Raw genomic sequence first — 27789 nt, 5'->3', positions numbered from 1 at the left:
AATCCAGGGACAAGGCAACGAGTGCCTAAATGAGTGTCCCAGGCTGGATCCCCCACTGGGACATCGCACTGTGGATTTCTAATGGTCACAGTGGGTTTGCCTTCTGGGTGCTGCGAACAGGAGAAGGGGAAGAACAGGTTCACTTGGGCATGTGCCCATGGGGCAGTCATGGAATGGAGAGAATTCAAAGGGACAAGTAGAGACCAGCTCTGTACACGGTGGCTTAGGCCAGTGATTTAGGGTAGGAAAAAAATGGCCTCTGTCTACCAGCGTCATCGGCAGTACTAGTCATAATTCATACTGCCACCATGAAAGCCTTTGCAGAGTGCAAAGAACTTTACGGGGTCACATGCATTGCTTCCCGGGCCTCGTTCAAAGTGATCAGCAACCCTACCAGGTAGACTTATCCCTGCTCCTGAGATGAACCAACCCTGTTAAAGAACACGCTTACAAGTGAGGACCTGAAGGTGAGGCTCCTGGAGCCGTCTCTTGCTTGTCAAAAATTGCCACCTGCTGTCCTCTCTTGAAATGCTCTTGGTCCCGGGGCCCAGAATGTTCCTTTGCTACAGAAGTTCTCGTGAGATCTCAGAAGTCAAGCATGCTTCCTGTGAAGTTGGCGGTCTCAGTCCTCAAAAGTCTTTCATGACACGGTGGCCTGAGCCCTCTCTGTCTCCTGCTCCGTCATTCACTTTTATGAGTATTTTCAGATCCTCAGATGATATGCTCTTTGGGTCAAAGGAGGGACCTCACTGGGTCCTCTGGGTACTGTGGAAGGTGTACCAGAATCAAGATGGTGGGTCATGAGCCCAGAAGCCTGAGCAAGTCTTCTGGTCCTCAGTGACAGTCCTCACATTAAATGCCACCAAGGCCCGCCATCAGTTTACACTGGGAGTCTGGAGCCACCCCTATGCCCTTTACACCAACCCTCAGTTTCTGGATCCATCTCTGCTCTTCATCACCATGGCCACCTTCTTGGCCAAGGCCATCACCCTCTTTTGTGCTGACTACTGCCCAAACACCCTGTCACCAGATCCTGAAGTCCACTATCCACATGCAGCCTGCAGGACTGCACAGAGAAGCAAAGCTGCCCGGTCACTCTTCCCTGCCCCACCTACAGATGCTTCAGTAGTTTCAATTGCTGAAAGAGAAGAAGGAAGGAAGGAGGGAGGGAGGGAGGGAGGGAGGGAAGGAAGGAAGGAAGGAAGGAAGGAAGGAGGGAATGAAGGAAGGAAGGAGGAAGGAAGGAGGGAGGGAGGGAGGGAAGGAAAGGAAGGAGGGAGGAGGAAGGAAGGAGGGAGGGAGGGAGGAAGGGGAAAGGAAGGGAGGGGAAGGGAGGAGAAAGGAAGGGAGGGGAGGGGGATGGAAAGGGAAGGAAAAATCCCAGGCTTTGCAGGATCTGGCTAAGCCATCCTTGGCTGGCTGCCCATATGTGACCTGGGAATTGTGATAAAATGTGACAGCCAGTCCACACCTGGAAGGAATGACATCAGCTTCATTGGAGGGTGGTGCTGGGCACAGGTGGTTCTGCAGGTTCCCAGGTGTGATCAGGTGCTGGTGAGCCCTTCTCTAGACTCATTCTTTCCTTTGGCTTTCTTGCTCTGGCCCACTGGCCTTTTTTATCTCCTCCAGTTGTCACACTGCTGCCTCTGTTTGCTGTTCTTCCCCCAACCCTCGCTTCTCTCTCTCTCTCTCTGGTGGTACTGGGATTTGAACTCAGGACCTCAAGCTTGTTAGGCAGGCAGGTGCTCTAGCTTGGTCCACACCCCCAGCACCCTTCCTGTCTTTGTGCAGTAGATTCTCCTTTTCCTTCCAGCCTTATACCATTTCTCCAGGACAGCTTCTAAGCCCAGGTCAAGTCACATCTCTCCTTTGCCTTCGTTTCTGTGGCAGGGGCTGGTGGGTGCAGGGACCCTCTCTCTGAGTTCACCATCACGGGTACCCAGCCTTCAGCAGACCCAGGGAGGAGTTGCAGAAGGGCCCCTGCCAGGAGGCTGTAAAGGTGGCGGAGCTGGAGGGCTTGGAAGGTGGAGAGATGACACCTGGAGTCCTGCAGCTGCTTGCTGTCCCCCTGCAGGTGGCTCTGCCTGGGACCATGTCAGGATGAGTGACATATCAGCATCTGTCTGTATCAGGGAGACATGAAGTCATTTTTTTCTAGGGCAGAGCTCCCAAAGAAGCTTAATCCTGAGCACAGCAGAGTGGGGTTCACCCACCCCAAGACATCTGCAGATATAGCACACGGGCCACGTTCAAAGCTGTAACACACTTTATTGTAAAGTGCATGACTTTTTTTGTTGTCATTGTTTGGTTTTTGAGATGTCTGACTTAAATGGTTTTCCATTTGCTGTGTAATGCACATTTTAAAAAATGAGTTCATTTAAGTGGACTGGGTTTGTGTGGGAACATGAAAAGAGGATGGAAATTCTGAGTGAGTGCGTAGTGGACTCTCCAATGACCCTCTCAGGTCCCCGTTGCTGGATGTGGACCTATCTTCACAGCACTGCTGACTCCTGACTTCCTTGTCATCTGAAGGTCCTGAGAAGTCTCTGGGAAGTCATGCTCCCATTCCTCCTGGCTCTCCCCTGGGGGCCATCCTTGGCAAATGGCTGAGGGACACTGGAGTAGGAGCCCGGGCAGGATCAGGCCAAGGCTGGTCCTAGATAGGCCACATCTGTTTGGCATGTTGGCTTGGTGTTTCCCTCACTTCCTTCCACTTTTCACCAAAGAGCTGCCCTCAGAAAACCCTAGGCTCAGGAATCCCCAGCCCAGGCACTGCCCCCAGGTCACCTGACCCTGGCCTGTGCCATTCAGGGACTGTCATATAGGCCTGCTGCTCCACCCCCACCCCTCATTCTAAGGGAAGGAGGACCGAGGTTGAGGTTACTCTGTGCCTTGGGGGCAGAGCCAGTGGGAGGAAAGGGGAGATGAAGGAGTTTCTGCCCTGACCAATTTGTTACTGGTACCCAGTGCCCGGTTGGTTTTAGTGACAGGGTCTTGGTGTTAGAAAAACAAGCCAGTTCTCTCTTGCAGAGAGGAAAGGCTGTATTCCTCACGGCTCCAGGAGAGAAAGCTGTGGACTGGCAGCTTATACATCAGTTCATGTGTAGTCTATGAAAATATGTACTATAATAATACATAAAAACATAAAAATAAAAATAAGCTGGGCGCCAGTGACTCACACTTGTAATCCTAGCTACTTGGGAGGCTGAGATGGGGAGGATCATGGTTTGAGGCCAGCCTGGGCAAATAGTTCGAGAGACCCCCATCTCCAAAATAACCAGAACAAAATGGACTGGAGGTGTGGCTCAAGTGGTAGAGCTCCTGCCTTTCGAGCTGTGAGATCAAACCCCAGGCCCACCAGAAAAAAAGCCTCTCTATGTGTATGTGTGCACACCGGACTTGACCTCAGTCCGTGACGAATGCAAGACCCGTTATCACTTAATGGCCAGTTTGGAGACTGGGGTGCAGACTTTGGAGTCACGTGGGCAGCTTTGAATAAATTCAGTTGACCTTCTGTGTCCCTGGATTCCACCTCTGGGGATTCAATCAACCTCTGACCAAAAATGTTTGAAAAAATTGCATCTTTACTGAAAATGTACAGGCTTTTTTTTCCTTGCCATTGTTCCCGAACGATACGGCGTGACAGTGGCGTACATGGTTTTGTCATTGTACCAGGCATGGCAGGTAACAGAGTTGATTTAACAAACACACTGTTTGCGTTTGGTTTTCGGTAGTTCTGGGGTTTGAACTCAGGGTCTGGTGCTTGCCAGGCAGGCGCCCTACAACTTGGCCTCACCCCGCCGTCGTTTTACACGAGGACATGTACATCCTCAGATTCTGGTACAGGTGGCGTTCCTGGCACCAGTCCCCTCGGATACCAGGACGACATGGAGGACATCCGGGGCTGGGGCTCCCGTGCTGCTCCCCTGCTACCCGCAGCCTGCTTTCTCTCCAGCCCCGGGGGCCAAGTTCATCGGCCCAAGGCCTCGCTCTCTCTTTCTTCCTCGCTCTGCAGTTCTGGCTATTTCAGGAGAGCCAGCGTTGCTCGGGGCTCAGTCCCAGCTCTGCCACTCACAGGTGGTGTGACTTGGTGTCCTACTTCACGTTCTCTTTGGCTTTCTCATCGATAAAAGTGGGGGGTCGTAACGACCCCCAAAAGATTTGAACAGAGGCAGGTGTCTCCAACACCTCAGTTCCTCAGTTTCCTTTCGGCTTTTTGTCGTCTTTCGTGCCTGAAGGCGGGAGCCATGTACAGCCCAGGGAGGATGGGAAGAAGATGTCTGCGGCCGGGCGTAGTGGTACATGCCTGTAATCCCCCAGTCTCTGCTGGGGCCCTGACTCAGGCCTCAGCGTCAAGAGGGCTTGTGGCTCAGGCTGTCCCCTTCCAACTCTAGATCCCGAGTCCTGACAGGGCTTCCCTCCTCCCCATCCGAGGCACTGTGTCCTGTGTTGATGCCAGCCTCCAGCAAACTTAGAGCGTCCCTCATTTTTAATTTTTTTAAAAAAATGAATTGTTTAACAGAGTGCCAGGGGCTCAACCTGTAATCCTAGCTACTTAGGAGGCTGAGATTGGGAGGATCACAGTTGGAGGCTAGCCCGGGGAAAAAGTTGGAGAGACCCCCCCCATCTCCAAAATAACCAGAGCAAAATGGATTGGAGGTGTGACTCAAGTGGTAGAGCGCCTGCTTTGCAAGGGCAAAGCCCTGAGTTCAAATCCCAGTACCACCAAAAAAAGAGTCATTTAAAGAGTACAATTCGTTGTATTTTAGTATATTTACAAACATGTGCAACTGTCCTCACAGTCAAGTTTGGAGTATGTGCTCTTTCCCCAAAAGAAACCTGTGCTCTTTGGAAATCACCCCTCCTACCTACCCATTCCCCATCAGCCACCATTTAGCCTCTGGCCACTTCTGACTCTGGATTTGCTGCTTTGTATGTTTATAGAAGTGGAGTTGCATCTGGCTTCTTTGTCTTGGCATCATATTTTCAAGGTTCATCCATATTGCAGAAGTTTCAATACTTCTTTCCTTTTCTTGGCTGAATAATACTCCACGGTATGCATGTCACACTCATCCTTGATGGTCAGGGTGAGTCCTTTCCACCTTTAGGTGATTATGGACGGTGCTGCTATAAATGTTCGTGTACAAGTTTTACAGTCATTTCATTTCTCTTGGGGATACACCTGGGACTGGAATCTCTGGGTCACACGGTCGCTCCATGTTTAACTGTCTGAAGACCTGCCAGGCTTTTCCACAGTGGATATACCTTCTTAGTTTGAACTCAGGGCCTCACACTTGCTAGGCAGGGCTCTACCACTTGAGCCACTCCACCAGCCCTGCTTTGTGTTGAGTTTTTTCAAGATAGGGTCTCATGAACTGTTTTCCCGGGCTGGCTTTGAACTGTGATCCTCCTGATCGCTGCCTCCTGAGTGGCTAGGAATACAGGCGTAAGCCACTGGCACCTGGGTCTAAATGATTTATTTTAAGGAACTGCCTTACCTCACATGATTTGGATGCTGGCAAGGGCAGATTCTGCAGGATGGGCCCAGGCAAGAGCCAGCGTTGCAGTCCAAGTCTGAAAGCCACTGGCTGACAGAATTCCCTCTTGCTCAGTCTTTTGTTCTATCCAGACCTTCAACTGATTGGACAAGGCCCACCCATAGTAGGGCAGGCCCTCTGCTTGCCTTTGTCAAAGTCCACAGATGCAAATGTGAGTCTCATTCCAAACACCATCCACAAAACAGCATGGCCAGCCGCACTGACCCATGACATGAACCAGACACATAGATCACGTGAAACAAAATCTCTCTTTAATCGCTCGCTTTCAATTTCCCTTCAACTCTTCAAAGAGGAGATTGCAGCGTTGTGCTGACCCATCTTTCAAAGTGCGAGATCCTGTGTGAGCAAAGGGTCACAGGGCTGGCCTTGGACTTGGCGCTCTCAGGCCGAGTTTCATAACATCGTTTTGTTTTTGTTGTACGCATTTTCCCCAGCACTTGCTATTTATGGCAGGCAACATCGACTCTCCATTTCAGCTGTGTTATAAGGCTTCTTTTTTGCAAAAATGGAAGTTTGAAAAGTGAGTAAGCCCCCAGGAATTCGAGTGGTACCTGAAAACCCAAAGGCAAGCTGGGAATGACAGATGTGGGGAGATGTCACCATGGGCACAGCTGGGAGAGTCTCCTAGATGTCCATAACTGTCACCTTTCCCCACCCACCTCCTGGAGTCAGCCCTGGTGGTTTCTCTCCTCCTGGCAGCTCCCATCCCAGAGTGGTGGCCGTGGACGGACGAGGGACGCTGGCCGTGGCGGGATGGGGACTCAGAGGCCAGGTCCTTTCCTGTGATGCTGACGGTCACACGCCCAGGATGTCTGTCCTGGGCCAGGTGCTGTGAGGCCCTTTCGCTCGCCACTCTCCCAGCACTCCCAGGAGGGGGGGGTGCTCACGCCATTCCCCCTTTCCAGACGTGGAAACTGAGGCTCTGAGTGCTTTGCTCCTGGACTCAGTGTGGCTCAGGTGGTTTTCCCTGGTTGTCCCCCAATTGCTTCCTGCTTGGGCTGCCCCGTCTCCTTCCTGTGTTCACTTACAGCTTGGCCAGATGGAGCCCTGGCTTCCCGGTCCCGCGGCTCCTTGAGCCTGACCAAGAGTTGCCTGCAAAATCCATCAACAGAAACGTCAGCTCTTGTCCTTTCTGAGAGAGGAAACTGCTGTCCAGCAGAGTGCGGCTGTCTGTCTCCTGGGGAAGAGGACATTCCAAGCCTAATGGGCGTGACGATGGGGACACCCTGAATTTGACACCTGCCTCGCCCCCAGGAAACCTGCTCCAAATCAACCCCACTCTCCTGCCAGCATTGCTGTGTGCCTGTAGGAACACTGCCCATCCTCTCTGGGCTTCGAGTGGGTTTGCTGTGCATGGTGATTACTGGTGGGGGGGGATCCTTGACTGACAGCAGCCGACAGGGTCAGGAAGAGGCATGGCGGAGTGGCACTCACCTTCAGAAGCTGCACAAATTCGCAAAGCTTTAAGGATTTGCGGAGTAACTTTGACACCAGGGAAGGTGCCTTTCTGTCCCTGAAGGGCTCTGAGTCGAATCTGCGGTCTGTCCCACTGTGTGACAAACATCCCCAGATCGCGACCGCTCCCACAGAAAACGTGGGCGGGTTCGCGAGTCGGTGTGTGGGTAGCTTGGGCCCGGCTCAGCAGGGCTCCTTGATGTCTGTGGCCGGCAGAGAGGTGAGCGGTTGGTCTGTGATCTCCAGCCCTGCAGCCCCTGGCCCACGCCTTGCTCTGCCCTCACTGGGCATTGAGGGACAGTGGAAGGGCAGGAGGACTCTTGAGGCCTTTGGTCAGAATTGGCACAATGTCACTTTTGCCAACATTTGTTATGTGCTTATTTATTGGTGGTACTGAGACTTGACCTCAGATCCCAGAGTTTGCTAGGCAGGTGCTCTACCACTTGAGCCACGCCCCCAGTCCTTTATTCTCACATTTTCCCTCTAGGACCAGCCTCAGACTGCAGTCATCCTACCTATGTCTCCCGTGTACCTGAAGTGACAGGTACACACCACCATCCCTGCCTTGTTTGCTGAGATGGGGGGAGGGGTCTTGCTAACTTTCTGCCTGGGCTGGCCTTGAACCTGGATCCTCCTGATCTTCACCTCCTGAGTAACTGGGATTACAGGCGTGTACAATCATAAGCCACCATGCCCTGCATTTTATTCCGTTCTTTATTCATTTATTTATTCATGGTACTGGAGGTGGAACCCAGATAGGCAAGCGCTCTGCCACCGAGCTGCACTCCAAGCCTTGTTTGTGTTTTCGGGACAGAATCTCACTCTGTAGCCCACACTGGCTTCAAACTCTGTTTTCTTGCCTTCACCTCCCAAGTGCTGGGATTCCAGGCGTGTGCTACCATAGCTGCTGCCTTGTATTGACAATCCAGATCAAAAGGCCAGGAGGGCTCAGTGGTGAGGAGATAGATTCTATCTCTTGAGGAGGATTTGATTTGTTAAAATTTTAAAGTTTTTTTCTGCCTAAGCCCATGAGGGAATCTGGTCTGTCTTTTTCTCTTCTTGTCATGTTTTTGTCTGGTTTGGGGATCAGGACAGTGCTGGCCTCACAGAATGAGCAGTGTGTGTGGGGGTGGGAGAATGTTCTCTTTTCTCCAGCTTCCTGGAATGGTTGTTTTTCTTTAGAATTGGTATGATTCTGCCTTAAATGTTTGGCAGGTTTCTCCAGTGACACCATCTGGGCCGTTCCACAGCTCCCTCAGTTTACCTCCTAATCCATTCTGCTGGCTGTGCCTGGCTGTCCTGCATAAGGTCCTCCACTGTGCCCTCCTTCACACATCCTCTACGGCCTATTAAGCTTCCTGCCCAGTGGAAGGTTTGGGGTCCTCTCCCCTGGAGCCCTGCCCACACCCCCTCCTTGCACAGATGCTCTCCCCACCTTGGGGTGCTGTTAGCTCTCTCCTCGGCCTGCCTGGCAAACATCCACCTCAGAGACCCAGCCTAGGTGTCCCCAGCCCAGCCCGTGCCTGGGTATTTCTGCACCCTCCTCTGTCATGGGTTGGAAGCTCCCGAGGGACACGGAGCGCGCCTTCCTCATCCCCGTGTCACCAGGGCCAGTTCATAGTGAGTGCTCAGTCAGTGTCCAGCGTGTGAATGAACCACAGGCTGGTGGCGGAAGGCTGGGGACTGAGCCCTGGTTCTGCCGCCTGTGGACCAGTCTCTTAGCTCTGATTTCTTGCTTACCAGCGGGTCATCACAGTCCTTATAAAGTCTTGGTGTCCTCCTTAACAGCTGTCCACCCTGCACACAGTGCCCAGAAGAGCTTCAGCCTGGAGGACGTGGGCATGACTGTGTTCTCTGCTCACCTTGTCCCCTGGGTGCTTCACACAGTGTTTCCCGGGACGTGGGGCCTGCAGGACTGACACGGAGTCATGGCCGGAATCTGAAGCCCCAGGACATTGGATGGCCTGCCTGATGTGGCATTAAAGTGGCAGGACCCCAGCAAGTGCCAGTCCTAGCTACTTGAGAGGCTGAGATGAGGAGGATCATGGTTCAAGGCCAGCCTGGGCAAATAGTTCTCGAGACCCCCATGTCTAAAATAACCAGAGCAAAATGGACTGGATGTGTGGCCAAAAAAAAGTAACAGGACCCCAGAATGGAAAGGGCAAATCATACTTTGTCGGGGCAGCATGGTGGTTTCTCTGGTTCAGACCACTGGATTCAAATCCCAGCTCCACCTTTACTAGCTGTGCAGCCTTGAACAAGTTGCTTAGCCTCTCTGGGCCTTATTTCCTTCACCTGTAAAACGTGGCTAATTATAGCCTCTTCACAAGTATCTGGGCGCGTGACGAGTAAGTTAGTAGGGGTGAAGACGTTCAAACAGTGCGTGACACGTGGTAGGCAATAAGTATTGGCTGTCCTTACTGTGACTCTCATGGTTAATATCATACCAGTGGGTTGGAAAACCTACGACCAGGCAGACAGACCATCCTGTGGCTTTTGCCTGAAACCTTGCCAAATTCCAGTGTCCTGCCCATGGCCATTTCCGGACAGAGAGAAGTGTTGGCTTTGTGCCCAGAGTCACATTTAGGGCAAAGCCGGGCCGCCCAGGGTGCATGGACTTCAGCGGTCCCCAGGGCATTTCGAATGCCTGGATATTCCCAGCTGGCTGGGGGCCAGACACCAAGGCAGAAGGCTAAGCTGACCTCCGCCTTCCTGGAAACAGAGGCCAAAGCCACTGTCCCCTGGAGTGCTGGGGTCGTGGGAGTGGCCTGGGCTCTGGCCAGCTCAGGGCTGGAGCACCAGCCCCGAGTGGGCCTTGCAATGGCCCTGGCAGCATGGCCTGGCCATTGCTCAGTAGCAAGATTTCCACAGCTCCAGGCCCAAGCCAGAGGGAGCCAGGGCTGTGGACGGGGCACCTGTGACTGGAGGGGACATCAGCAGCTCAGGCCTGGACTGAAAGCTTCCCCACCTCAGGCTGTCCTTGTGCTGCAGAGGCTCCAGCACAGGCTGCGGCTTTGCTCTCAGGAAGGACTCCCGAGGTGGGAATGGAGCTGGGTGGACCGAGCGGTCACCTTAACAGCGTGTCCTCTCTGGGCGGGGGACGGCTGTGCTCTCTGGTTCCCTGCACACAGTGCGGGGGTGCCAAACCATTTCCTTTTGGCACCAGCAGTGGGGCTGGGCTCCCATGGTAGAGGTTTTGTGAAGCAGAGGTCAGGAGAGGGCCCTGGGCAGGTCCCAAAGCCTCCTCTTCACCCACAGTCCCCTGATAGGGGCACCCCAACATCGACAGCAGGGCGAATGCTGCCCCTGGGGGTGGGAGGCCCATGAGTCACTGGCAGGACTTTGTGGTTTCCACAGGACCTAAGCATGTGAGGAAGATAGGGCAGAGTAGAAAAATGCCCTGGACTTGGACTTGGAACGCCGAGGGTTCGAGTCCCAGCTCTGCGATTTTTGGCAAAGCACCTGAAGCCTCCAGGAGCCTCAGTTTCTCATCTGTAAAATGGGCATAAAGGAGTTGCCCTCGTAAGGTTGACAGGGAATCCAGCTGCAGACCACAACTGTGTAAACTGTAGCTCCACCTCTAGTCACGACGCACATGGCGTGACCATGTCTCCCAGGGATCTGACTTAGCTCCCACATGTCTCGGAGTGATGGTGGCCCAGGATTGAATTTGTCAGGTTCGGATCGTATGTCCTTGTCCCTGTGATGGCAGCAGCTGCTGAGGCTGCATGTGTGTGGCAGAGAACTGGAGAGGGCAGAGCCCGGGGGGCCTGGCTGGACAGTGCACTGCGGAGGATGGGTTTCTTCCTGGGCTTGGAACTGAACCTAGACCTTGGCTTTGTGACTGGGGTTCTGCGACAGAAGACTTGGGGCAATAAAAAAATTGAGGAAGAACTTAGAAAATAGATGGAGCCACAGAGGGGAAGAAGCAGGCAACGCAGAAAGGAGGAGGAAGAAAGACGCTGAGGATTACTATGGGAAAAAGAAGTTTCTAAGAAAAGCAACGTGGTCCTAGTGCACTGTTTGGCTCTGCAGGGTGCAATAGTTACCTAGTGATAGATATTATTTGCACTTTTTGATCTAAGTAGAGACCAAATTGGGGTGACAGGAGGAGGGGGATAGGGGCTAATGGTGGCGAAAGAGAAACTCTTTGCCCTGAGCTGGAGCTAATACGTCAAAAGTTAATTGGGGATTAGATGTGCGTGGATATTGTTTGGGAGCTGTGCCTGAAAGCAACAGGGCTCATGCAGAAGGGAGAGACTGTCGTGGTCCTGCTGGGGGTTCTCCCACTGAGGTCAAAAGGGCGACTAGAGTGGGGGTCAGGATGTCCCGTTCTGGTTGTGGCCTTGTTTCTGTCTCACTGTGGGACTGGAGCCAGTCTTGGCTGTCCCCAGCCTCAGCTCCCACCTCGGGACAATCAGGGCTTTGAGTTTTCTGCAGGTCTTTACAGTTCTGCATTTGTTGAGCTGTAAAATGACAGCTTTCTGTGCAGCAGGCATGGCACGGAGCGGAGGGGGAGATGGTAAGATGTCTTCACGCAGAGCAAGTTCTGCAGGAAGAGAAACTGGGGTGGGGGGCTTGGTAACGTGGAGGGGGCACGGTGACTTTGCATTGGGTGGTCAGGGAATCTTCTCTGAGGGGTGCTGGCATTGAGACTGACACCCAGACAGTGCCGTAGGGCCAGCTGAGGGTGGGGGAAGAGATAGCTCCAGGGAACCATGTTCTGGGAGTCGTAGGCAATCTGCCCAAAGTGGCAACCTGCGTGAAACCTGCGGGAACCCAGGGACTCATGGCAGCATCACATTTTTTGTTTTCTTTGCAGTACTGGGGTTTGAACTTGGGGCCTACCCCTTGAGCCACTCCACCAGCCCTTCTTTTGTGATCAGTTTTTCTTGAGACAAGGTCTCTCAGACTGTTTGCACGCGCTGGTTTTGAACCTCGATCCTCCTCATGGCTGCCTCCGGAGAAGCTAGGATTACAGGCATGAGCTCCAGCACCTGGCTAGCATCTCTCTGTCTCTCTCCTCCCTCCCTCTCTCTCTCTCTCTCTCTCTCTCTCTCTCGTTTGTTTGTTTGTTTTTGAATGGCAAAGGTGAATTCTGATGTCACCCTGGGCTTGGTCCCCACTTCATCCAACACAAAGCGCAGGGAGTTGTTTGTTCCATGGAGTTTCCTAAGAGGACAGGCCACAGCATCTCACAGATAGGACCACCGAGAAACACTCGAGGCTGGCAGAATTATGAAGCCAAGGGGTGTTCATAAGTGAGCGCTGATGTCAAGGCTTTTCCACCCACCCACGCCCGCAAAAGAGTTGGCCCAGGGCTTCATCTCTTCTTAAGACACCCTGAAAGTCAAGGCTGACACAGCGCTAATGGTGCCCAGTGTGCTTGCAGTAAATTAAATTTAAAAAACTAAATTACAAGTTATATGCACATAAGCATTGAGAAGCACGTGAAGAAATGATTGCAAGATGGTCACTGGTGGTGGTGTAGCAAAGTCTCAAGTCACCTTCCCGGCACTCCCAGAGACCAGGTGAGTAAAGAGCGCACAGCTGCACAACCGAACCAAGCAGCCACTTCAGGAGGCGCAGTCACACACACAGGAGAAGAAGGACTGAAACCAGAATTTTGATCCAAGGCCCAAACTTTGAGATTCCATACGCCAGGTTTGGCCGCCCACCCTTGAACACCAATAAAGAGGCCTGGTGAAGGCAGAGAAAAGAGGTTTATTATAGGGCTCGGCATGGCGTGGGAAGAGGTAGAGCAAGCCCTCAGTCCATCTTCAGCCATCTTCAGGGTGCAGACATGAGCTATAGGTTTAAGTAGACAAAAGAACTGGGGGCAGGGGACAAAGGCATGCATAGGTAAACAGTCCCAGTCACCGGTGTGCTCTGGATGACCATTAGCTCAGTACAAGTGTTCCCAGAGGAGTTCCAGAGACGATGTCATCACTGTCATCTTGAAGGGAACAATCTGGTTCCCATGAGGTGATTGGTCCAAGGTGCAGCCTCATCATTACAGGTCACTGTCCTCATGGGAGGGGCATCTGTCCTGCCAGGCTCTGCTGTTCCTTATGGGAAGTTTCAGTCCCTGGTCATAAAGATATAATCAGTTTTGTCCTTTCTGGAATCCAAGGTGATTGTAAAGTGACTGCAAAGGGAAGGGCTTAGAGCAAAGACAGATATAAAATGGAGTTGAGGATGCCAAGCTTCTCGTGTTTTTAGTTAATTCATGTACCCAAGTAAGGAGTCAGTGCTTTTTCAGCAAAAGCGGTTTGAGCGCCTCTTACATGGTATCTGGGAGTTATTATGGGGTGAGAGAAGCTAGGTTAGAGCACAGGGTTTAGAATTCAAACCCTCTGAGAGCAGAGCAAAGTCACGCACTATGGTGCCATAATGGACCAGCTCCACCAACCCAGAAGGAGGACAATGGGCAACCCCTCCAGTCGGGAGTGAGGGGGTGGTGCTGCTCCCTCCACACAGAAACAGGAGGAGTGGGCAACAAGTGTCCCCTCTAACAGATATCTCTGTCAGCGTGCAAAGGGATCCTAGAAAATGCCCGGGAGACTGGGGGAGGGATGGTGGCAGAGGAGGGAGACTTATTTTGTACAGAGATACGCAGGAGTAAGGGGACATTTTTATTTCCTCATAAAGATGTGTGGGATCTCCTGCACTTATAAATAATGTCCTCCAGCCTCTGGTGAGGTCGCCACCAATGTCCTGGCCTCGAAAGTTCTAGCACTGATTCACTCCGTTTTGTTTGTTACTGGAGATCTGAACGCATGGGAGTGAACTAAGAAGATGACGTCTACTTCTCTGCTCCCTAATTGTCCTGGTGCCCGACACTGAATACAAGCGCTAGCCACCGTTGTGTGACCCCAGACGGCTCTCTCATGCTGAGTTCTCTTATGCCTGACTTCTTATAAAAACTTACCCCTTCCTCTGACAGTCCCAGCTGAAATCCTTCCTTAGGGCTAAAGCAGAAACCCCCAGGCATTGTGTATTCAAGAACCATTCTTGGGACTTTTGCTAACACTTCTTTTAATTCACATAGGATTTTTCTTAAATGACTCACTTTAAACAAATTGGTTTAAAAGGATTCTTTAAGCCAGGTCCAGTGGCTCATGCCTGTAACCCTAGCTACTCAGGAGGTGGAAATTAGGAGGACTGCAGTTCTAGGCCAGCTCAGGCAAAAGTACTTTGCAAGACTCCATCTCAACCAATAAAAGCTGGGTGTGGTGGTGCACACCTGTCATCCCGGCTACATGGGAAATATAAATAGGAGGATCACGGTCCAGGACTGCCTGGGCACAAATTTGAGACTCTACTTGAAAATACCTAAAAGCAAAAAGGGCTGGGGGCATGGCTCAAGAGTAAAGCATCTGCCTAGCAAGCCAGTGCAAGGCCCTGGGTTCAAAACCCCACACCTCCAAAAAAAGGGAGGGATACTTCACACCACACTACAAATGGAATTACTTACTTTATTATAAAAAGAAAGTACCCTATAAATACAATACGCCAGACGATGCTGTTAAATTCTAGCTACAAACTATGGCTTAACTAAAGCTCTGCCTTGGGGCTTTTTTTGGGCAGGGGGCCAAGTGTTAGAGACACAGCACCAAACCTGGCCTCTTTCCTTGGTGTAATGAGAAAGATTGGAGGCGGACACTGTCACTGCGTGATCCAGTGTCATTCAACACATGTCACCGCGTGGTCCAGCATCGTGCTTTGTAATCTCTCAGTTCCATCCTTGCTTGGCAGAGAGTGGGCAAAACCCTTTTTTCTCCCCTAGAAAGTTTTGGTTTTGGGATTCTCTGCATTTGTGTCATCAGAGCTGGGTGACATATGAAGCCATTGTCATCCTGGAGATTTGGCCTTTGACATTCCAGCTGGTGCTGGCATTGTGGCATTCAGCATGGCTGTGAGCTTTCCTCCAAGGATCAGAAATGCTGCTGTTTGGAAGCTAAGGACGATGGCACTGAGAGTGACGCAGGCCTGAACAAAGGGGAGTCTGTCCCTTTGGAAGGAATTGGAAGAATCTCTGAGCTGGCACGTTGGGTTCTCCATGTGGCCATGTGCAGAGTCGCCTGTGCCTGGAATTTCCCAGAATGAGCTCCAGGCTCTGGTGATGGGTCCTGGTGCAAGCAGTGGCCCCTCTGAGGGTCACTGAGGCTCCATCGGTCCTGTGAGGGATTCATGGAGGGAGGCTGAGCCAGAGAGGAGAGCTGGCGGGGAAGGGCTCACTGGAGGAGGAGGGACAGTTGGTACAAGAAAAAGACCATCTTATTTTTTTTTTCTTTTTCTTTTTTTTTTCATTTTTCTTTTATTATTCATATGTGCAGACAAGGCTTGGTTCATTTCTCCCCCCTGCCCCCACCCCCTCCCTTACCACGCACTCCACCCCCTCCCGCTCCCCCCCTCAATACCCAGCAGAAACTATTTTGCCCTTATCTCTAATTTTGTTGTAGAGAGAGTATAAGCCATAATAGGAAGGAACAAGGGTTTTTGCTGGTTGAGATAAGGATAGCTATACAGGGCATTGACTCACATTGATTTCCTGTGCGTGGGTGTTACCTTCTAGGTTAATTCTTTTTGATCTAACCTTTTCTCTAGTTCCTGGTCCCCTGTTCCTATTGGCCTCAGTTGCTTTAAGGTATCTGCTTTAGTTTCTCTGCGTTAAGGGCAACAAATGCTAGCTAGTTTTTTAGGTGTCTTACCTATCCTCACCCCTCCCTTGTGTGCTCTCGCTTTTATCATGTGCTCATAGTCCAATCCCCTTGTTGTGTTTGCCCTTGATCTAATGTCCACATATGAGGGAGAACATACGCTTTTTGGTCTTTTGGGCCAGGCTAACCTCACTCAGAATGATGTTCTCCAATTCCATCCATTTACCAGCGAATGATAACATTTCGTTCTTCTTCATGGCTGCATAAAATTCCATTGTGTATAGATACCACATTTTGAAAAAGACCATCTTAAAAGATCCTCTTTCAGATTCATTGGTGGATGCTCAAAATCCTGGGATGGAAGTTTCGTAAAAGATACGGTGGTACACCATCTCAACATAGCTCCTCACCCATGCTGCCTTGACAACACGATGCTAACCAAGCCATGCTATTTATGTAGAACGTGAACAGGTCAATCCCTGCACACAGAAAGCAGACTGGTTGCCAGGGCCAAGAGGAGGGGAAACGGGAATGACTGTGTCATGGGTTCAGACTTTCATTTTAGGGTGACAGAATGTTCCAGAACTAGATGGTGGTGATGGATAGTTTTTTGAATATTACTAATGGCAAATTTTATATCATATGAATTTTACCAAAACTATCTTCCCCACAAGTAAACGTTTGCAGATTTGCTTTCCATAGAGCTGAGATTGAACCAGGGTCTCGCACGCTGAGCTACCTCCCCTGCCTCAAATGATTTTTTTGGGCGGTGGAACTAGGGGTTGAAGTCAGGGCTTCATGCTTGCTAGGCAGTCGCTCTGCTGCTGGAGTCACACCTCCAACCCACAAACGACTTTCCCATTAAAAGGAAGACGGACGGTGCGAGACTCTGGCAAGCCATAAGCAACGATCAAAGCTGGCACCAGCAACAGGGGATCAGTGAGGCGGACTGTGCCTCCTGGCAGGACACACGAAGGACGTGTTGACTGTGTAGCATTCCTGCTAAGAAAACACAACCGGAACTAAATTATGGGGCGACATCAGACTCAAGACACTCCACAAAACAAATGGCTTACCCGAGATCAGATTGGTGCCATGACAGACAAAGAAAGGCTGAGGAGCCAGTCCACATTAAGGGAGACAAAAATGACCAGGTGACAAAGGCAAGGTGTCACCCTGGGTTGGATACTTGGGTCAGGAAAACGAGAAAAGCAAGTTACATAGTGTGTTATTGTGACAGTGACTTCAGGTGAAAAGACAGTTCTGTGTCAGGTTACAGTGGACGCACACTGTAGCTATGAAAGACTTGTCCTCGAGTTTCAGAAATACACACGGAAGTGTTTAGACATAGAGGTTTGGTTTAGCCAACTTACTTGTAAGTGGATCAGGGTGTGTGTGTGTGTGTGTGTGTGTGTAAGAGAGAGAGAGAGACACAGGGAGAGAGAGAGAGAAAGAGAGAAAGAGAAAGAGAGGACTCACGTGTGTTTTTTATTCCATTTAAAACTAGGCTAAAATTCCATCATAAACAAGGTCTGCTTTGCACTGTACTTCTTAAAAATGAGGGTAAAATTAATTTTGTCTCTTACAAAACTTTAGTAATAAAATCTGGTTGTAAGCGAGAGGCGTGACAGAAGAATGAAGCACATGTTGATTTTAGGGGGTGGCACCTCTTCCAGCCAGGCTACTGATGTGGCATTGTCACTTGACATTTGAGCTTTGTTGACCGTGTTCCTGCTCATAAAAAAAAAAAAAAAAAAAAAAAAAGCTCAAAGACTTCATCAATTTCCCCAAGTGTGACTTTTAACCCTTTGATGTTCAGGTCATTCCTTTGATTGCTTTTGTCACCCCCCACGTCATCAAAGTTTTTGTTTTTGTTTTTCTTTTCCCTCTTCCATCTCAAACTAGCCTGGCTCAGACAAGTTGTCACATGATAATCTTTGGTGCCCTTTGAGCACTCGTCCAGTGTCCTTCCATCAGCTTCTTACAACTCTAGCTGTTTTGCAAGACCTCCAGCTTTAATCGCTGCCTGTTGGACGTTATTCTGTTTGTCCTACCAGAGTAAAAAATTACCCTGAAGTCTTAGTGACTTAATGATCCAGACACTTGCTCCCCATTGTCGTCTGTGCCCAAGGTGAGGCTTCACAGTACTGTGGCTGTGCCCTGCCCTGCTCCTTCCTGGGGGAGACAGTGTGGAGCACTCCCTCCCTCTTCTGTGTTTCTGCCTGGCAGGGGCACTTTTATGACCCCAACCTGCAAAGGAGTCTGGGAAGTGTAGTCTTCCTGTGGATCAGTGAGAGGAGAAAAACAACAGCAGAAGGGCACCTGCCCGCCACGCTTAGCATTTTATGAGCAGCATTGTCGCGGATGGAGACAGGTACTAGGAGGAGAGGTTGAGTGGAAGTAGTTTTATAAGTGGCTGGATCGTTAGGAAATATTTTTGTGTTGTGATCACTTTTGCTGTGTTACGAAGCGGGCCTCTGAGAGCGAGCAATAGATGTTTCAGGGACAGGGGATCAGGAGAACGTTTTAGCACACGGAGCTGCTCCTTCCTGGCGGGATGCTTTCCTGAGTCGGCTTTTTATTGGTCCTCACCTTCCTATTCCACAGGGACGCTTGGCATCTGTGTCCCCCAAGGGCAGATCCTCCTGCCAGACTGTGGTCCAATGAAGTCTCCAGGCAAACAGATCTGGAGAGATTTTTTTTTTTTGTGGGACTTGGGCTGAACTCAGGGCTGCACACTTGCAAAGCAGACGCTCTACCACTTGAGTCGCACCTGCAGTTCATTTTGCTCTGGTTATTTTGGAGATGGGGGGCTGGTTCTTGTGAACAATTTGCCCAGGCTGGCCTTGAACCTTGCTCTTTCCAATCCCAGCCTCCCAAGTAGCTAGGATTATAGGTGAGAGCTACTGTGCCCGGCCTGAGAAGAGCTATTGTAGATTGTCTGGGACCCTCGGACAAGTTGTTTGATGTGCTTTGTGTTTTGCATTGACGATTCTGACACTGCCCCTCTTGGCCTCCTCAGCACCTCGCTCTGGTGACTGCCGCTCGCCCTCCTGGGAACATGCTGGTGCTTCTCTTCTCCATCATCGTCTTCCACATCGCCTCTGCCACACTGCTGTTCATCGCCACCATTGACAATGTAAGCTCTCGTCCCCTGACCACGCAGGGCCCTCGCACACTAGAGTCCGAAAATGGAGGGTGGAGAACTCTGTCCGTGTGGTCGCGATTTGGGGGTGTCCTCCCTGCCAAGGCGTCTCCCAGCCCCAGGCCTGGGGACTCTTGGCCTCTGTGTGGGGTTGCTGGAGCACCCTGGATTCAGGTTTGGATAATGGGTCCTGGAGGACAGGGACGTTTGCCTGTCCCCCTCTGACTTGCCCACAGAGCCCATGTGGGGCCCCGAAAGCCCTCTTGAGGACCTGTGAGAGGCTGCTCTCCTATCATCACGTGGAGCTGGATAAGTCTGTGTCCCATCCCTGGCCTCTGTCCACTAGGTGTCCATAAAAATGTCCTTAGTCTTTACCAGCTGTCCTGTGAGAGCAAAACCAGCCTGCATTGAGGACCACTGTCCTATAATCCCTGGGTGACCCACTCCAGGCCACCTCTGCTCCCTACCCCTGACCTCTTCTTACCAGCCAGGACCCCATGTGGCCCCCGGGCGCCTTGTGTCCTCCCTGGCAGAGCTCGTGCTCGGCTCTCCATGAGCCCCTGGAAAATTTAAATCTTTTATGTAGTGCCCAGCCCGTAGCTGTATGGTAAGGACATGGTTGATGGCCTCGTGGTGCCACACCCTGGTCCTAAAGAACTCACGGGCAGAAACATTGCTTGAGAAGTCCATGAATACACCACGCAAGTTGGTGGCAAGAGTGGCCACCAAGTCTGCCTTCTTGCGGACCTCCTGGTGATTGATCTTCATAATAAGGGGAACATAAATGATGATACCTGTCACTTGTTTTGTGGCACTAGGAAATGAACCCAGGGCCTCACACAATACAGCCCCAGTCCTTTTGTTTTTATTTTGAGAGAGGGGTCTTTCTAACTTTGCCCTGGCTGGCCTTGAATTCCCGATCCCCTTGCCTCTGCCTCCCAAGTCCCTGGAATTACAGGAGTGCACCACCGTGCCTGGCTGGAGGGATTCTTGGCTAGAATCCCCTTTTCCATCTCTTGCATCTAGCCCTTTGGGATTCTGAGGAAGTCCCAGACTTAGTGACAGGGAAGGACAGGCAGACACCAGGGGCAGGGATGCTCTCACGCACCCTGGCGTGCTGATGTCAGATGTGCTTACTGAGAAGTGGCACATGGGCTCTCGCCAGTCAGTGCAACGGTACTTGGCCTTGCAGTGGAAGCTCAGTGAGCATTTGCGGACCCGGTGGATGGTGGGAGGCCTCCAGTCTTTGGGGCATAGAGGCCATGGCGGGTGGCAAGGAGAGAAGGAGATCAGAGGGAAGTGAAGGCACTGGGCCCAGGCAGGACAGTCTTGTCTCCACTCCGCCTGCCACAGGCTGCCCCTCGATACCGCTCTCTCCTGATTCCCTCACAGTCCTCCTCCTCCTCCGTTTATTTATATTTTTTTTGGTGATACTGGGGTTTGAACTCAGGGCCCTGCACTTGGTAAGTACAAGTGCTCTACCACTTGGGCCCTGCCTCCAGCTCTTTTTTTCTTTTCACTTTAGTTTGTTTCAGATAGTCTCATGATTTTTCCAGGGGCTGGCCTCAGACTGTGATCCTCCTACCTCCACCTTCTGAGTATCTGGGATTACAGAAGTGTGCCATTACACCTGGCTTATTTTTTGAGACAGGGTCTGGCTAACTTTTTACCTGGGCTGGCCTAGAACTTCAGTCCTCCCGTCTCTACCTCCTGAATGGCTGAGATTACAAGTATGCGCTACCATGCTCAGTCCCGACCACCGTCTGCTCTTATTACCACCAGCTCAGCCTCTTCTCACCTGTAGGCCACCTTGGATCCTTCCCAATACCTGCAGCCTGGTATCCCCTGGAATTTGTTAGAACCAGAGGCCCCATGCAGGCTGCTTGACCCAGAGTCTGTATTTGAACAAGGTGTCCAGGGCACTCACCTGCATGCTGCAATTGGGGAAGGTGCCCAGTCAGACGGGGCTCTTGTTTGCACTGTGCCTTGCACCACGTTAGTGTTTGCATGGCTAACCAGCCTTTCTTTCTCTCTTCCATTTCCCGTTTCAGGCCTGGTGGGTAGGAGAAGGCTTTTTTGCAGATGTGTGGAGAGTCTGCACCAACAGCTCGAATTGTACAGAATTCACTGACAGCTTTGATGGTGAGTGTGATGAACTGAGAGCGAAGAGGCACGTCCCGTAGTTCACCGTGGCCTGGGTCCCCCTGCCCCTCCACACTGGGCCTGCCTGGCTTTGCCCAGTGCCTGCTGAGCTGGGTCATAGCACAACACCCAGCAGGAGGGAGCAGCCTCCTGTCCTTACAGAGGGAGCCCCCTTCATCATGCTCTCTGAGTCCTGGACAGGACACTCTCCCTTCCCGAGGAGAGCCTCTATGTAGGCTCAGCCCCCATGGTTTACACTGGGCTGCTCCCTCCACCCCAGCAGGCCACCATGGCGGGGACTTAGGGGGTATCTACTGCTTTAACAGCTGTGTGACCGCACCTTGGGAAGGTCACCTTTGCTCCCAAAACCTCAGCTGTGACTTGGGGGTGGTAACAGTGGCCGCCATGCCTTTCTCTTTAAATGAGCAAAAAACACAAAAAGGCTTGGTAGAGATGGAAAACCTATTTCTCTTTTTGGTTTTGATTCGGGGAATTGAACCTTCGTGAACACTAAGCTCGTGCTCTACCACTGAGCTACACACCAGCCCTGAAGCTCCTTTAAAACACAACAAAAGCTATGTGTGGTAGTATATGCCTGTAATCCTAGCTACTTGGGAAGCTGAGATTGGGAGGATCTCAGTTCAAGGCCATCCCAGGCAAATGGTTCATAAGAGCCCATCTCCAAAATAATCAGGCCAAAATGGACTGGAGGTGTGGTTCAAGTGATAGAGTGCTTGCTTTGCAAGCATGATGCCCTGAGTTCAAACCCCAGTCCCACCAAAAAAGAAGAAGAAGAAACTGTACGGTCGGCAGGTGTGAGATTTTTTCTATCTGCCCTTTCCTGAAATATTTCACCTGCTCCTCTGATACAGACGCTAGCCTTTCTCACATGTAAATATTTTGCAAAGTGCTCTTTCTATCCCCACCACAATAATAGTGTCCCTTGCCATAAAAGAAGGAAAGCTTTAGAAAAATACTAGCATTGTTTTTATTAACGTCTAGCCAGACACACTTCCCTTCTGATCTCCCTCTGCTCCATCTGTTTTCAAAACAAAATACAAGCCAGGCGCTGTGGCTCACGCCTCTAATCCTAGATACCTGGGAGGTGGAGATCAAGAGGACTGCAGTTCGAGGCCAGCCTGGGCAAATGGTTTGTGAGACCCCATCTCAACCAACGGCTGGGCACAATAGAGCACTCCAGCCATCCTAGCTATAGCAGGAGGCATAGGAGAATAGTGGGCCAGGTTAGCATAAGGAAAAAGTGGGACCTTATCTCAAAAATAACAGAGCAAAAAACAGATGGAGGCGTGACTCAAGCAGTAGAGCTCCTGCCTAGCAAGTGTGAAGCCCCAGTACCACTAAAAGAAAAAAAAATACAAACAACCAAAACTCAGATAGGAAACAGGGCACTGGGATGCACACCTGTGATTTCAGCAGGGCGGCTGAGACAGGAGGACCTGGAGTTTGAGGTCAGCCTGGGCTGCATAGTGAGACCCTGTCTCAAACAACACCAGGAACAAAAGCCAGACACAGTCATCCTCAGCATCCTTAGGGGATGGGTTCCAGGACCCCACAGGGTCTCAAAATCCACAGGTCCTTTTACAGAACAACCTATGTGCATCCCTTCTCCATGTCACCTCTAGATTTCCTTTGGCACTAAGGCAAGGCCTGCACATCACTTTATTTGTGTGAATTTGGCGTCATGCTCTGCAAATTCAAAGTTTTTGCAAATTCAAGTTTGATTTTTGGATCTTTGGTTTTTTTTTTAATCCCTCTGGAAAATGGCTGGTTGGATCCAAGGGTGGGGACGCCGGGGATATGGAGGGCTGTGTTGGATTATGGGGGTGCTAATGCAGCAAGCCGAGACCTCCTCCCCGAGGTCTGTGAACTGACAGCAGCAAAGGTTCAGTGTCTCTGTTTCCTGTGCCCTCCCTGGCTCTGTCACACTTAATGTCACAGGTCACCAGGGGCCCATTCTGCCCTCACCCCACTCTGAGAAACCCTGTCCTGAAAGCACCACCCACCCTTTCCCTGAAGTCACCAGCCCATCCTGTGATGTGACTTACCTGGGGTATTGGATGAGCACAGATTCTGGTGCCCAGGATGGGGGCAGCTGAGTCTCCAGGGACAGAGGCCCTGCATTTTAACCAGCAAGCCTGGAATTCCCTGGTACTCTGGGATTTGTGTTTAAAATGGAGGTATGATTTACAAACAAGGAAATGTACACATTTTTTTTGACACAAGGTCTTGCTATGTAGCTCAGGCTGGCCTCGAACTCTCTATCCTCCTGTTTCAGCCTCCTGCATGGTGGGAATACAGGTGTGTGCTCCCCCCCAACACACACATAAATGCACACTTCCTAAGTATGCGTGCATCTTCTCGTACATTCTTCCAGGCAGTCGCCGTCCAGACAAGAGAGACAAATTCTTCCTAATGACCCAGTAAGGTCCCTCGAACCCCTTCCACTCAACCCCACCCCTCCCCAGGTCCCCCTGCTGCCTCGTCCACTGCAGTTTGCTTCTGCCTGATCTTGGAGTTCACAGAGGGAGTCTGTGGTGTGAGTGTTGGCTGGGAGGGGGAGGGGGGCCTGGCCTCTCTCATTTCCCATAGGGAACGGGGAGAGGTGTGGTTCTCCCCCAGGAGACCCTAATGTGCACCCCGGGGGACTTTAGGCTTCATGGGCACTTAGAAATTTGCTCCTTCCAGGCAGTGTCAGGCAAAACTGCCAAAGAATTCTCTCTCTCTCTTTTTCTCTCCCTCTCTCATCTCTATCTCTATATCCATCTATCTATCTGTCTGTCTATCCAGCCATCCGTCCATCCATCCATCCTTCTAGCCATCCATCCATCCATCCCTATCTATCTATCATCTATCTATCTATTATCATCTATCTATCTACCTGTCTCTCTCTATCATCTATTGAGAGTGGGCCCCTGGGTTTTCTGTGCCCTGGACACAGTCCCCTCGCACTCTTGGTGTATCATGGTGGTAACTCAGCCCTTGCTTGCATGGGACCGTCCCCTCACCCTGTAACCCCTCAGCCAGGACTTCACTCGCCTCCCCAGCCTGATGAAGTCAGCTTATAGCACCAGCATTTTACAGGGGGCAAACTAAGGCCCAGGCAGGTGACTCCAGCCTGCACGCTCACACTGTCCCCATCACTTCAGCTGTGTCCTCCCCTGCATATGGCTCTCTCCAGGAGACCTTGGCTTTCCCAGAGACCTCCCTGTTCCCAGCTGCAGTCCTTCAGGCCCCACTTTATAATGACCTAAGACAGGATTTCCTGCTGCCTTTCCTAAGCGGGCACCAAAAGGCTCCCTCTTCTGCCTTAAGGGTGCCAGGGGCTTGCTTTCAGAAGGTCGCTCGAATTCATGAGCCCCAAGTCCAGGAGAAATCCTTCTGGAGGCCACACGATGGGCTGACTTAAGTTTTCTACAGTACTGACACTGGTCAGGCAGATGCTCTGCACTTGAGCCATGCCCTCAGCCCCATCCTGGCCTCCTAACTCAGGTCTGCCAGGTACGACCTGGGTGTTTTACTTTTTCTTTTTTTTTTGACAGCACTGGGGTTTGAACTCAGAGCTTCATGCTTACTAGGCATGTGCTCTTACTGCTTGAGCCATGCCTCCAACCCTTTTTTGTGATTTTTTTTTTAAGATAGTGTTTCACAAACTATTTACCCAGGCCTGCCTCGAACCACGATCCTCCTGCTCTCTGCCTCCGGAGTGACTGGGATTACAGACGTGAGCCACTGGTGCTCAGCGTGTTTTTACTTTTAAAAGCCCTCCGTCCATGAGCCAGGCAGGCGGCAGGTGGCAGGCAGAGCAGGGGTTCTTGCTTCATCTGCTGAAACTCAGGATCCTCCCCTTGGTAAGGGTTGAGGCTCTTCTGGTCACTTGTGCAGGTGGCCACTAGAGGGAGGAGATCTGGCCCCTGCTGGCGCTGGCCATAGTCCTCAGTGGTGGCCTCTTTCCTTCTGTCTGCAGATTACCCTACGCTGCAGGCCGTGCAGGCCACCATGATTTTGTCCACCATCCTGTGCTGCATGGCGTTCCTCATCTTCCTGCTTCAGCTCTTCCGCCTCAAGCAGGGAGAGCGATTCGTCCTGACCTCCATCATCCAGCTGATGTCCTGTGAGTGAACGGGGCGGAGGGGGCGGGAACACCCAGAAAGAAGAGGCTGGCTACTGCTCCATGGCGGGTGTTCCACACCGGGGAGCCTGGCTTTAGTGGGGGGGGGGTTGGAAAGGCGTCCAGAAGGCATGCAGCCTGGGCTGGGGTCTGCACAGGGAGTGGGCTGTGTGGATACAGTGGGGAGGGAACAGCAGGACTGGAGCCCTGTGGTGGGAGGGACGAGGGACTGGTGGGGCCAGACCCCATGGGTCTCACAGGCTGTGGAAAGGAGTTAGGGGCTTGTCCTAAGCTGGTGGAAAGCCATCCGCAGGTTTCAGCTGGTCGGTGGCAGAAGTGTCCACTTTGGACCTGTGCAGGCCGCTAGAGGAGAAGAAATAAGTCCAGCCTCATTCCTGGAGGAGCTCAGAGAAAACCAATGTCTCTGAGCACTTTTTTCTACCTGTGGAGTTTAGCAAGTCTGACACAGAAGTCTACAACACAACTTGACTATTTGTTATTATAAACTGGCCACAGATGGAAGCTGCGTGGATAGGAGAGAATGAGGTCCCCCAGGAAAGGCAGGGCCCTTGGCCTTGTGCCAGTAAGTGTGTCCGTGAGTGTTGGCACATAAGAGAAAATCTAACTACTGATGATTTTAGCCATAAAGATGGCTACTGTTTTTACATAAGTAACCCGCAGGAGGAAGATGCCAGAGTTGGTTTGGCAGCTCCTCAGTTGCATCAGGCATCCCAACTCTTCCCATCCTTCTAGTTTGACACCTTTACAGCGTCAGTGATGACCTCCACATGGTCCCACAGGGGCTGCTGCAGCTCCAGACATGCCATCCTGTCCATCCTGACCTGACATTATCTAAAGCAGTAAGCCAGGAAAAGGAGAACAATTAAAAAAAAAAAAAAAAAAAGCCTTCTCCACCCTTCTCTCTTTTTCAGGGAATAATATTTTTTACTGAGGGATTTTTCTTCAGCCAGAACTGGGCACTATAACAAGTAAACAGGGCTAGCACCCTGTGGCCCACGGACCGAATCTGGCTTGCCACATGTTCTTATAAATAAAGTTTTGTTGAAACCCAGCCCACTCCCATTTCTTCACGGGTTGGCTGTGGCTGTTGTCTTGACCCAGCAGGAGAACGGAGCAGCTGAGACTATTTTTCCCCTCTTACTACCTGACCCTTTGCAGGACAGGTTTGGTGACCCTTGGTTAGACCAAGTAGGGCTTGTTGTCTGGGCTGGGTACATTGAAACTGGTCTCACCCAGAGGCTACAGGGTGGGTGGCAATCCTTCTGCCACAAAATCCTAGCTGCAGTGTTTCCATAGAGTCGAATAAATACTTATAATAACAAAAGCTGCAGGGTGTCTTCGGCGCTGGCCAGGTGGCCCTGGTCCGCGGTGACTCATTTGAGTCTGGGCTTTGTTCCCGCCAGGTCTGTGCGTCATGATTGGGGCCTCCATCTACACAGATCGGCGCCAAGACCTCCACAGCAACAACCCCGAGTTCTATGGGGCCATGATGGCGGAAGGCAGCTATGGCTATTCGTACATCCTGGCCTGGGTGGCCTTTGCGTTCACCTTCGTCAGTGGCCTCATGTACCTGATCCTCAGGAAGCGCAAATAGGCACCCAGGAGCCGCCTCCTGCAGGACGGCACCCACAGTCACTCAACCGTTTTGTATATAAGCACTTTTTTTTTTTTTGTGGTTTTTCTAGCAAACATATTGTTTCCTTTAAAAACCAAAAAAAAAAAAAAAAAGGAAAAAGAAAAAAGAGGGATAGTCCGTGAAGGCCTCCTGCCCACCCGAAAACCCCAACCAGACAAAGGCAAATCCAGAATATTCCTGGCAGGACGCCACCCCTGGGTGGCGGTGGGGGCTGTGATGGGCTGTGACAAGAGCCGGACAAAGCCAGGTCTCTGGGGACGTGTGTTCTGTGGGTTTCAGCCCCACCACCCTCAGCTCCCCCTCCTGAATCTTGGCTCCCCATGCAAGGTGGGGTGAGGAGAGCCCAGGGGAGGGGTTGAACTCGTCCTTGGATGTTGACCCCCAAGTTCACGTGAGAAACAGGTGTAGCCGGCCCCTGGTGTTCTGTCTACAAGGGGTCTAGAGCCCCTCCCCTCCTGCGCTGCACTGGGTCACCACCCAAATCTGCTGACAGTGTGTCCTGCTTGCCTTGGGGACAGTGATCCTTAACCTGGGTGTCTGCCTTAGGCCAAGAGTTTCCACAAGCACTCTTGGTCCACTCCCCAGACCCTTAGATCAGCCTTCTGCCCAGGGAGTCTGCATTTCTAGAAAGTTCCTCAAGAGATCATATGTTCACAGGAGTTGGGGATCACAGTCCCAGAGCCAGGGGAGCAGGGCTGGCCTGTAGACGTCCGTGGTCTCTCATCACGTCTTGTGGCCCCACGCAGGCCACACCTTGCCCTACACCTGCTCTTGGTTCTCACTATCTTGTCCACAACTGTTCACATCTGGGCCACCCCTGTCCCACTCCAGGCCATGTGCCCCAATACCAAACATCTGGGGGGGGCCATGCAGCCTCTGCTCTACTCTGTTTTAGAAGGCCTCTCCTTTCTCTTCCCACCTTTCATTCAAGGCTGACTGCCTCCACTAGCCCCAATTCCCAGGGCCTTGTAGGGTCCCTCCACCATCCATCCACCCATCCATTCACCATCCATTCACCCATCCATCCACCCATCCATCTA

At 51.6% G+C, this 27789-nt stretch overlaps 1 protein-coding gene across 1 annotated transcript in view; it reads left to right on the top strand.

The window, feature by feature from the left end:
* The window catches only part of Emp2 (epithelial membrane protein 2), a 32857-nt gene extending 6035 nt beyond the window's left edge, over positions 1-26822 (top strand). The window contains exons 2-5 of the mRNA XM_020152035.2: positions 18699-18815; positions 20873-20963; positions 24949-25095; positions 26517-26822. Coding sequence (XP_020007624.1) covers positions 18738-18815; positions 20873-20963; positions 24949-25095; positions 26517-26707 — 507 coding nt within the window. The 5' untranslated portion in view covers positions 18699-18737 and the 3' untranslated portion in view covers positions 26708-26822. The remainder of the gene's footprint in view (positions 1-18698; positions 18816-20872; positions 20964-24948; positions 25096-26516) is intronic.
* The last annotated feature ends 967 nt before the right edge of the window (positions 26823-27789 follow it).

The sequence above is a fragment of the Castor canadensis genome, chromosome 17, assembly GCF_047511655.1.
Source record: "Castor canadensis chromosome 17, mCasCan1.hap1v2, whole genome shotgun sequence".
Lineage (NCBI taxonomy): Eukaryota > Metazoa > Chordata > Mammalia > Rodentia > Castoridae > Castor > Castor canadensis.
Note: the sequence above shows the minus strand (reverse complement) of the source record. Positions and strands in the feature narration are given on the sequence as shown.